This window comes from Ursus arctos, unplaced genomic scaffold, assembly GCF_023065955.2.
Source record: "Ursus arctos isolate Adak ecotype North America unplaced genomic scaffold, UrsArc2.0 scaffold_11, whole genome shotgun sequence".
In the NCBI taxonomy this organism is placed as follows: domain Eukaryota; kingdom Metazoa; phylum Chordata; class Mammalia; order Carnivora; family Ursidae; genus Ursus; species Ursus arctos.
This window is the reverse complement of record NW_026622775.1, coordinates 31,098,212-31,110,291: the sequence shown is the minus strand read 5'-3', so window position 1 is coordinate 31,110,291 and position 12,080 is coordinate 31,098,212. Positions and strand designations below refer to the sequence as shown.

General features: G+C 43.6%; 1 protein-coding gene across 2 annotated transcripts in view; it reads left to right on the top strand.

Annotated features, from left to right (window-relative positions):
- Positions 1-12,080, top strand: part of RNF150 (ring finger protein 150) — a 284,261-nt gene that overhangs the window by 249,315 nt on the left and 22,866 nt on the right. Inside the window, exon 7 of one of the 2 annotated variants that reach the window (XM_026499389.4) lies at positions 2,573-10,999. The exons of the other annotated variant lie outside the window; for it this stretch is intronic. Coding sequence (XP_026355174.1) covers positions 2,573-2,691 — 119 coding nt within the window. The 3' untranslated portion in view covers positions 2,692-10,999. Of the gene's footprint in view, positions 1-2,572; positions 11,000-12,080 lie in introns of those variants that run through there. 2 annotated transcript variants of the gene reach the window in all.

Sequence of the window (12,080 nt, the reverse complement as noted above, 5' to 3'; positions counted from 1 at the left end):
ATCGAAACCACAATGAGATACCCACCATCTCATATCGGTCAGAATGGCTAAAATTAACAAGTCAGGAAACAACAGATGTTGGTGAGGATGTGGAGAAAGGGGAACCCTCTTACACTGTTGGTGGGAATGCAAACTGGTGCAGCCACTCTGGTAAACAGTATGGAGGTTCCTCAAAAAGTTAAAAATAGAGCTACCCTACGACCCAGCAATTGCACTAGTAGGCATTTACCCAAAGGATACAAACATAGTGATTCAAAGGGGCACCTGCATGCCAGTGTTCATGGCAGCAATGTCCACGATAGCCAAACTATGGAAAGAGCCCAGATGTCCATCGACAGATGAATAAAGAAGAGGTGGTGTGAATGTGTGTGTGTGTGTGTATACACGCACACATACATACACACAATGGAATACTACTCAGCCATCAAAAAGAATGAAATCTCGCTATTTGCAACAACGTGGTTGGAACTAGAAGGTATTATGCTAAGCAAAATAAGTCAGTCAGAGAAGGACAAATATCACATGATTTCACTCAAATGTGGAATTTAAGAAAAAAAACAGATGAATGTAGGGGATGGGAAGGGGGGAAAAAAAGACAAAAACAGAGAGGGAGATAAACCATAAGAGAGTCTTAATCATAGGAAACAAACAGAGCTGCTGGAGGGGAGGTGGGTGGGGGGATGGGGTAACCGGGTGATGGGCATTAAGGAGGGCACGTGATATAAGGAGCAGTGGGTGTTATATGCAACTGATGAATCGCTGAATTATCTCTGAAACTAATAATACACTATATGTTAAGCAAATTGAATTTAAATTAAAGAATTCCCTGTCTTTCATGAAACTCCTGTATTCTCCTTAAGCGTACCTCAACATGAAATTATACCAGTGATTATCAGAGCAAAAGTATTATGACCACCAAGACGTTTTGCTTGTCTTCTAATGGTGTGTTTCTTCAGCAGGATAATGGGACCTGCAAGCTCTTTTGGTTTTAAAGCTGCCTTTTCTGCAGCTGAGCGCCCCAGCCTCCCTTCGGTGTCCCTGGCTTGAGCTTGCCTTCTGGTCCTATTTCAATACGCTCTGACATCCGTCTGTAGAAGGCTCCCTGTCATGCTCGGACATCTCCATCTACACGTGCTATTGCTAGTGCTTAAGAGACGCTTCCTTCTCATTCGTCTGGCTAGAATACGAGTTCTCCTTGAGGGCTCAGTGTAGACGTTGCACCCCATGGGAATCCTTCTGACTCTGCAGTCGGTCACACAGCCCTCTTACCTGCTCCTGTAACACCCGCTGCATCTCCCAGCAGCAGGCATATCCCAGTGTGCTGTGATTGACTATCTAATAGTGTGTCTTCCTACGAGCCAGTAAGCGCCTTGAAGACAGGGATTGTCTTGCTCTTACCCAGGTCCCTCACATCTAGCCAGATCCTTTGTAGATAGTGGGGACTGACTATATCTTGAGTGAATGAATGATATTTGTTCATTGCAGAATGTTTGGAAGTAAAACTGAAAAAAAAATTTTTTAAGAAAATGAATGTAAATCCCCAAACTTGAGACAACTCTTCCTAGCGCTGTTGGCTTCCTTGCTTCTAGTTAACTTTCTCTTGCTTCTTGTTAATGTCCTCTGTCAGCCTCACTGTATATAAAGCTTTGACTACGTCAGTGTTCACTTAAAAGAATACTGCGAGCATTTTCTTACGTAACTGCAAGTTCTTTGGAAATGCCACTTTAGTTGTTACAACAAGGAGCTGGTGTTCTAGAAGTAACACGCTTTCCTCTATGTTGTATTCTCTGTTGTTGGACTTTGTTACTGGGGATGTTTTGCTGCTGTAAATAATGTTTCAATGAATATTTTTGCATCTCTGTTTCTCTGTGATACATTCTGGAAATGAAATTACTGAGTGAAAATGTCACAGTTCTCCATGCAGTAAATCAAAGTACTTGCCTCAGTGTAATGCTATGTTTCTTCAAGAGTGAAGATTTTATTTTTTAAAAAAATAGCCCATTTCTACCTTATAGTCATCGGTCATTTTGTTATACTGCCCTGTGGATTATATAATAGCAACCTGTGCCCACTTCTCTGATTAGTTTTTCTTACCGATTTCAAATCTTTATGTTGAAAGTGCAGCCCTTTGTGAAATGTTCACAGATATTTCAAGTTTGATGTATGCCTTTTGATCTTATTTTTCATGTTTTTAATATTTTTGAATTTTATGCACATTTATCGATCAGCTCTACTGTGAATTGCTCAGCTGCTTTTCCACATAGAATTTCTTGCCCTACTTCGATATATGAGATATTTTCCTACTTGGATATACACTTATAAGATATATCTTCTTCTAGCTATATTAGTTTCTTTTTTACATTTAACTTTTTGACCTACTTAGAAATTATTTTGGGCTATAGTGTGAAATGAGGCTCTAACTAGTTTTGGGGTTTTTTTTACAAAATAGCCAATATTTCTAATGCCTTCTCTCAGCCATCAAAGAAATGTTACTAAAGACAATTGTATTAAAATAAGCAGTGTCCAAAAACATAGTTCAGTGTTCACCATGAACTTTGCTTTCTCCTCGCAGGCGAGCAGGAGCCAGCTGTAAGCAGTGATTCTGACATCTCGCTGATTATGGCGATGGAGGTTGGACTGTCTGATGTAGAACTTTCCACTGACCAAGACTGCGAAGAGGTGAAGTCTTGAAATGGTGAATATAGAACAAAGGGATGGTAGGACCCAAGGGGAAGGAAGGGAGGAGGACCTCAACAATTGGACCGGGCACACCACACCTCCAGAACCACTTGGTAACTCCACAGCGCTCCGCTCAAGAATGGGAACGAAAGCATTATCCAAAGTCACGTTAATCAGGAAGCCGTCTCTCCATCTGTCCAACAGTCCGCAGCCTTGGCAGCTGGGAAGTCGAAAGCTGATTCTCCCTCCCATGTCCTTGTAGACACACACTTCAGAAGCTCCTAAAACATACAGGAAGGACATGTTTAGGGCTTCTTACTTCTATTTCCTCTTCTTCCAGGTCTTGTTTTGTTGTTTGGGGAATGTTGTTTGATTTCTTTGGCAGTTTCTTTTGAAAGACTGTGTGTGGTTTAAGGACGTCCACCCCTTTGGCTGACTCCAGCTTTTGCAGAGAGTTCTGTTTCGAAGCACCGGTTCCCACGATGATCGGTTTGTATGCACCATCTCTGAGATGAATGGCCTTGACCTCTCAGCATGAAGTGTGCATGGCTTGGGGAAGTGCCGCAGCACCCTGAAACCGTCTAAGGCCAGCTTTCCTTAAGAATCTAAATTCTTTTAAGTGGATCTTAAAGATCCTAGCTGCCAGAGACCCCAGCACTAAGCTCTGAACCCACCGAGGTTATACTCACTATTTGCACCCACATCACGCTGGCTTCCACTTGCCAGGCTCTGTTAATGGCCCACGTGACATGAGAAGGAAGCTCCATTTTTGCCTGGATTTTACAGTCTTTGACTGAAATCCCAAACTCAGAAGTCCCCTCCAGGGCTGAGGCGCTGTTCTCCATGACCGTAGGGCTTGTAGCTGGGACGGCAAGCCCAGTTTTAAGACCAGATACCACATACTCTTCCCAAAAGCAAAACGTCTGTTCTATTGGTGTCCCCAAGGCTAGAACGGTCTTCTGTTCCCTCCACAAGTGGTTTCTGCAGGCGATGGAGGCTTCAGAAGAGACCCAATCCTCTTGGAGCCCAGTGTCCAACACAGTGGGGGCTGCCGGAGCACCTAGGTTTTACCTTAATCCCAACACACTTCTGTTAAACGTCACCAGACCTCCAGGAAGGGTTTAGGGGAATCCTTAGCAGCTGGCTTCCCAGGGCTCCCCGAGTACATCTAAATACCAAGTTGAGGAGGGACGTGTGATTTGATAAACCATTCGATCTAAAAAGTACAGCATGGGAATTTGCTAACCGTTTCTTCTAACAGAGAGAGACAAGGAGGGAGAGGGAAAGAGGCATCCAATCAATACTGAAGCCCACCGGCATTTTTAAACTACTTACGTTTTTATTCTTTTTTTGTAACTATGACAGAGATGTGCTATTTTTTCAGTGGGCAATTTTGTAATACATTTAGACTACCCAGATGCAGAGATGACTAAGGTAGTGAATGGTTTCCCTGGACAGTCGCGGATCACCTCATCCTCCGTAAGAAGGCGACATGTGGGTTACTAAGAAGGAGAGCTTTTCTCACTGAGTTATTTACGTCTTTGACGAGGCTTCTCCACCTCATTACACTAATACTCATCCCCAAACCAGAGCTGGGCTGTGTCGTAAATCCCCGCTGCCGAAACATGGACTGGATGTCAAGGGGGTAGATGTCAGACTTCTGGTTGCTCTTTTTTCACCATCTTTAACGATTTCCTATTTGATGCTTTCTAAGTAGGCAGCAAGGCAGGGAAAATGATTACCACCTTCAGAAATGTCACCTCTCTCTGGGAGTGTCACACTTCCTGTAATGAAACCCAGTGTCAGTGTGCGAAGGCAGGCAGGGGGAGTGAAGGCAGCATTGAACCAGGAGTCCCGGCTGAGCCACGCGTTTGCTGGGCCTCATCTTCTCCCTCTGCGAAATGAAGGAGTTTCACAAGATGATGGCCGAGGCTTCTTCTGGCCTTAAGACTGCCAAGGAGCTTTTTGTCAGGAGGGTCCATGTTTTGGCAGATGGCGATGACATACCGCTGACTTCATACCTTAGGGGCGGTTCCGCGGCAGGTGACATGCGCTAATGGCTTTTTGGAATTCGGCACTCCTATGTTGCTGAAAAGGAATATTGATATGATGCAAGGTCGAAGTCCAAGTAAGAGTGGCTTTGTCTTGCCTTGTTTAAAACCACGGTTAGTCACAGAGTTTGTCATCTCTGGATACCTTCAAATCCTAGTCCTTAGTGTGGGATTCTTCATCTCAGGGTGGTTCTTGTTCTTGGTCAGCATAGGGTTATACCATGTACTCCTTCAGTCAGCTCTACCTGAAGCACATCCGGGTATTAACTTAGGTCACGTGGAATTAGAAGAACAATCCAACAGCACGAGAAATACAAATCGTATCCCATACCCAGGAGAGAAAATGCCTTTTGGATGGCATCCTTCATTTGATGGGTGTTGTCTCTTCCTGCTGGTGACCAGGTGAATCAGGAATCAGTTGCCCGTGTACCCCTCTGAGGCCTGTGACTACCCCAAGGAGTTTCTGGAGCCTAGGAGGCTCTCCACTTACCAAAGGTTTGTTTCCGGAGGATTTTCCTGTGGCTTTAGTGGTTTAAAAAAAAAAAAAGTTTAACCAGCATAGAAGGGTTTAAAAGAAAGGAAAACCTTCTCCCATAGACTTCTTCACCACCTCCCCCCACCCCAAAGAGGAAATTCTGAGCTGGGAACCCTCTAGAAGTATATGCAAACTTTATTGTGTATTGACAGATGTGCATTTTCCTATAATGAGTGTCCAGACCAGCACTATCCAATAGAAATATAATGCAAGGCACCCATGTGAATTTTACATTTTCTACTGGCTACATTTTAAAAAGGAAAAGGGAACAGTTCAAAATAATTTTAATCATTTATTTAATCTTTTCGTTTCAACATAAAAAGTATAAATGAAATATTTTACATTCTTTCTTGTACTAAGTCCTCTAAACCCATCGTGTGGTTTGTGCTCGCAGCACACCTCACTTTGGACTGGCTACATCTCCAGCTCCATCTCAACAGCCACGCGTGGCCCGTGGCTCCCAGCTGGACCCGCCCAGAGCTGCTCCAGTATTCTCACACGATCCCCTGACCCTTACAAAGAAAAAAAAGTTAAAACCTAATTACCTCCAGAGAGAGCTAGTCTCCACCCAAGTTGCCTAATGAGAGGCCCAAAGACCTGTTTGTTTTGTAATGAGTAAATATTCAGGCCATTCTTTTTGAAATTTCTGCCTGATCTTTCTAACCATACACTGATATCCATTACTGTCACTGTTACTTCGCTGACCAGTTGGTTGTTTTTTTTTTTAAAGTCACACAAACCATATTGATTTGGTGCTGAAACAAAATTATCTCCCTCACTTCTATGACAAACCCTCAGACTGGTATGTGGCACTCAGGAGCCAAAAAGAATTCCGGACTACAGTCATCCAACTTCACCTCAATCCCTAGTTCTCCTGCTTCCGGGCTGGCAGAAGGCCTTTTCCCAGTGCCAGTGCCTCCTTGGGATTTGAGGGGGGAAAGTGGGAAAGTTATGTACTGACTCCAAATGCAAGACTCTGAGTGACCTTCTTGAGAAGTCTTTGGGGTTGTGACTGCCCAGCCTATTGGGGGAATCACAACAGCCTACAACCACCAGCTCTCCCCCCAAGGCTGTGGCCAAGAAAGGGAGCATTTCCATTCCCTCAGAAAAACTGAGAGTCACCTCGGGAATCGCCTTTTCTGTGTGGCTGATCCCTTTGAGAAGAACTGAGCCCTGATCAAGAGTACAGCAGCTAAACATTGATTTTAGTCTCCAGGGCTTAGTCGCCCCTGAAATACTAGCTCTGTCACTTAGGCAGGAAGAAAGGGAGTTGTGAGAAGGCAGAAAGTGAATAGTGGAGGGGCGCCTGGCTGGCTCAGTCGGTAGAGCATGCGACTCTTGATCTTGGGGTTGTGAGTTCAGGCCCCACATTGGATACAGAGATGACTTAAAAAAAAAAAACTTTAAAAAAAAAAAAAAGAATACTGGCAAAGGCACCTTCCTATTCTGACATCACCTAGTCATGATGGTAACCATGGAGGCAAATCCCTGTCCAAAGATTGTTTCCAGCATTTCCCTCATTCTGGACATTCATGGGTCTGGGTTTGGTTATGTCAGAAACCACACTGCCCAGTGGCTACTTTGGACAGTGCCGACGTCCTTGCGGCCACCACACCTTCAGAACCAAAAATGGTGACAGATAGCCTAACATAGGGTTCTTTCTTATTTAGGAGTTATGTTGAGATGAAAATGCTTGCAGAGCCTAAAAAATAAGTGGCATTTATTTATCCATTGAATGCATCACCTTGACTGAAAACAAATCTCATTAAATCAAAACTCTTTCAGAAAATCTAAGATAGGGAGTCACATCCTCTGTGGAGCAAGGACCCAGCCCTCTGTGGTGCTGGGGCCCCTGCAGCAATTTCCAGTAGCATTTTTATATGCTTGATCTTAGATTTCTTTCCCTTTTCTGTGTGTGTGTGTGTGTGTGTGTGTGTGTGTGTGTGTGTGGCTTTCTCTGACTGCCTGTCTCTTTCTGTACACACACCTACACACATTCTTTTCCCATCTTTCGGGACAAAAAAACCTTGGTGGCTTTGGATCTATAGTCTTATCATTATTGTGATTACCATTGTTACTGTTGGGTGTTTTTCTTGTTTTTCTTGTGTGGCAATGTCTATATTTGCACTTCTGATGAGGAAAACCAGTTTACTCTAAAGGCAAATCAGTTTCCTCCATAATGGAGTTAGCCATGTTTTCGCCTCTCCTAGCACTAATTTAATCACAGACCACTATAGCTATTGCCTTTTTTTCAGGCTTCCTTGCCAGAAAAGTCTCCTAGGCAAATAATGGCGAAGTCGCAATTCCAGAATGCTGTCGAGATCTATTATCTTCTGCTTTGGGCATTTGTGACCTTCCTAGTTCACCACAGGCCCTGAGGTTAGGGCTTCTAAGAAAAATGTATGGGCTGACCATATCTGATGTCCACTCATGCTTCTTACTTCAGCTTCTTAGCACAAGAACTTCCTCTTCCTAAGGGATCTGAGAGGCCACTTTTTCCTTAAAGACTGAAAAAGAGACACAAAGAATCCATTCTCCTAAGGGGAGGGACCCAGGTTCCTTGTGCAGTGCCGTGTGTCACAGACGTGTAATTGATGATGGCATTAAGAGGAGGTGGGAATGCTAGCCCGCAGGAAGTGAGAAAGGATGGCAGGATATGAACATGGGCACCCTTCCCAGACAAATGCTCATCCCCTAGGTTTGGAGCTGACATGGTGTTTTGGGGTGCGTATGTGTGTGTTTTAAGGAGTTTAACCCTCGTGAGTTAAATACTCACGGTTGCAAAGAAGGTTGGGATTGCCTGAAAGATAAATTAGTTCTGAGAAACAGGAATGAGTCTCTCAGCATCACTCACCTCTTCTCTTTGCCCCCTTGTCTCCCCATCTCACAGCTCCAAGCCCTTTGTAGTAGGAACAGTAATTTGTAAAAACCCATACAGATTGGTAGCCATGCTTCCATTTTGACCCTTGTGATGACACGAAATTACCCCAAAACGAAAGAGGTGATTCTGGATCCTAGATGTAGATCCTTCATTATCAAGCCCTTTAATGACAAAACCTGCTGGTTGTGCAAAGAACCCAATGAGGTCACTCACATCTCTCTATCAGCCGTGAACCATGCCTGCCTCAATCAAGTGGCTTTTTCAGGAATCTCGGCGATCAAAGACCTTTTCATCTTTGTGCTGCTCTTGATTGACGTTTGCACTTCCTACAGAGCCATTCGCTCCATGGCCACCTGAGACATGTTTGTTGGTGTTAATGATAAGGCAAGGACATAGTCTCTTAAGGGGTCTGCAGTTCTGTACAGAGCAAGGGAGAACTTCTGTGGAGAACTTAGCTCCACCCAAGGGCCCCAGAATCACTGCTTGGCAGAATGTCTGTGGTCTTGTCATCCTAACTGAATCGAAGGGCTTGGAGGAGCAGGAAAATGTGAGGACCATGTGTGCTATGTAAACCAAAGACCGATCACCATCCAAATGGACACATGTTCTTCCACTGACTCGCTTAATTTTCTCCTCATGTTCTTGTCAATAAAAGGGAAGGTGGGTTGCCTGGTCAGACGAAACTGTGAAACCTTAGGGGGTTTTCTCTTGCAGGCTGGTGATTGCCCTTATTAAATCCAGAAATCTAAAAAAAAAAAAAAAAAAAAAAAAGTATCGTGGCCTTAGTACCACACCATCTTTAGTCTGGTGTTTCGTCCCCTTTTCCCTCAAAAAGTTTTAGACAAAACTAGCGCTTTATTGTACTCGGAATTATTGTTCTCTTTGAGAATGTGAAGATTTTAAATAGCCAAAGAATTTTCATGTAGGAGAGCTTCGTAATTAGAGTGGATCCCGCGTTTTTGAAGAAACTACCAAACTACTGCCTGTACGACTAGAGAGCAGAGCCTTTGAAGAAGGGTTGCCAGCGCACGACTTCCTCTTGGCCTCTGGGGTACTTACTGGTGAGCAGGCGGTTAGTGCGAGGGGGCAGGGCGCCCTCTGCTGGCAGAATCGCCGTTATGCGTTCAGCCAGTGAATTTGACTAGGGTCACCATTTCCTCCACGGACTCGTCACTTGCCTTCCGTCATACAGTCTCCTCGGTAGTTGAGAATTTGGTCCACGTTTATCAAAAGAGGAACGCATGTCACAAGCTCGGAAACGTGGAAGGAGAGCCCCACAGAAGATCTTACTGCGCTCAGCAGCCCTTTCTTCAGCAAATGTCAAAGCGTCTCGTTAGTTCTGTTGGCAAAGAAGCTGCGTCCGGCTGGGATGTTTGTGCAGAGTTCGAAGGCAAGGGCCTGAGTGTTTTGTAACTTATCTCAACTCTCTTCTTGTCAAATCACAAAGGAAGATCAATAAACAGACTTCTTTCATATGAATGTAAATGGTGTGAAATACTGACGTGTTTTGTACATGTACATAATAATATATTTACTTCCTGCTTTCACATTAGTAATCTGAAATGGTCGTACCATTTTATAACCAGAAAGAGATGGTGGGGGTGGGGGAGGGAGGGGAGGGGCTGTTATTTTTATAGTGGGATGTCCCTTCTATTTAGAAAACTTGAAGTAATTTTGTACTCGTGAAAAGTTACATTCCATTCATCTCCTGAAAAATAATGGGACTTGTTCTTTAAAATATTCATGAGCTGGGAGGATGATTATTCTAGTTTCCAGGGGAGCCTCCCAGGCAGTGTATATGTGATACCCAATTTTATAGACTGCAGACCATGACCAGCAATTGCCATCTCAATAATGTGAAAAGAAAAAAAACCCGACTTCTTTTAACCCCTTTGTATATAACACATTGTTATTTTCACTGAAAAAAAAAAAGTGCTACAAAGAATTTACCATTTTAAAATATTCAGAAATGGCACCGTAAATCGATCTCTAGTATTTCCCTGCTAGCGAGAAAAAAATGCAGTGGCTTTATTTTTCCTCCCTCTACATGAATTTGTGTGCTTTTATCGTACAAGAAATGATGTCACAGGTAGAATTGTGCTTCGGCCAGTCTGCAGATGGTACACATGGTGGTGCTGTCACACTATTCCCCATCCTCCACCTTCAGATCAAGGGACAGCTTCCTGGATTTATTTGCCACCTGACTCAAAAATCGCAAAAATGACCCCTGATGGCATTTGCATGGGTAGCTTTTAATGTGGACCTTGGTTAGCTCTTCATTGCCAAGAAATTTAGTAGTGGATCATGTAGCCTTTTTACCAAAACATCATCTTCTGTACAAAATCACAGGTATATTTAAATGATTGGTGAAGGTGGTGTAGTTGGCTTGGGGCTTGAGGGGGGGTAGGCAGTGGGGGAGGAAGGTGGTATAACTCTCTTTCTCTTTGCTTTGTCCCCGCCTCAGTCACCCACCTTACTCCTTCCAGAGCACTTTATATCTCTCTTGAAATACACAGAAGTTTAAAAAACTGTCTTTAAAGGGATTTGTCTTCTGTTAAGAGACATGGACTTTTATTTTGCTTTATTCTATTATCTGTGTGTTTGGCGAGCATAAACAGTCTGTCTCATACTGGGCTAGTGGTGAAGTATTAAGGACGAGAGTTGGAAACACTCAACCGTACAACATGGCTATCTTTGTTCTATAGCAGACGATCATGTAAATACGTGCAATGGTGTTCTTATGTACCGGTCAGAAAAAAATGCAACTATAAAGATTTGAAAAGGATTGTGAATTCTAGGAAATTTCATTGCAAAATTTTGTTTGGTTTTGTTTTTTAATAAAATGGAACCAGATGCCTGTGTTCGTGTCATCCATATTTCCCAATCGCGTTGGCTCGTCTTGAGTTCCAAAGGCGACCCTATGGATTTTAATACATTGGTATTTATCATTACATCATAATTATGTTTTAAAAACATTAAAATGAGAGATTTTAATAACTGTTTTATTTCTCTCAGGTGCCAGGCACCCGACCTCCTTTTAACTCTGTTCCTCTAAGTAAAGTGATCAGAAGATTTTGAGCAGGGGCCCCTGGGTGGCTCAGTCGGTTAAGCGTCTGCCTTCAGTTCAGGTCATGATCCCAGGGTCCTGGGATGGAGCCCTGGGATCAAGTTCTGCTTCGGGCTTCTCCCTCTCCCTCTCCTGCTCCTCCCCCTGCTCGTGCGTGTGCTCTCTCTCAAATAAATAAATAAAATATTTTTAAAAAAGAAGATTTTGAGCAATTCAGAAGAAGAATGGCAGCTGAATTAGCCTGAGTGCTGTTCTGTAGGAACTGAGATTACAATGTATGCCATCTTGGGCAGGGTACCCTAAGCAGGGACCACCAGATGGGCTGGGGGGGTGAGGTCTTTTTTTTATATTTACTTATACTTTCTAAATGATTTTTAATAGCAATTCCCTTGAATTAGCAAGGGAATGCTAAGGAAATAAAAAATATGGGAGCTGCCAGCTGGAGAGGTAAGAAAGGAAGGTTAAAAAAGGACAGGCACCCCTATTTGCTGTTATCACCTTCTTGAAACTGCCAGGCCCCTTGGTGTGCCTTTGAACCTCTGTCTGGCCCATCCAAGATTGCTGACATGTCCCCTGGAGGAGCAGGCAGGGTTAGACATGCCCAGTGCAGTTCAGCCACTGACTGAAGCCCTCCACCTGGCGAGGCACCCCTCCAGGAGCTGCGGATTCTAGCAGATCTAATATTTCCCAGTTAGCAGGAAAAAAAAAAACAAAACAAACCCAATGGATTTATTTTCTTCTTCCCAAACATAAGTGTGTGTGCTTTTATTGTAAAATGAACAATGTCCCAAATAGAATTTTACTTTGCTTCCCTATGAGGTCTTTCTGGCCAGTCTGCAGATCACACACATGGTGGTCCAGATGAAT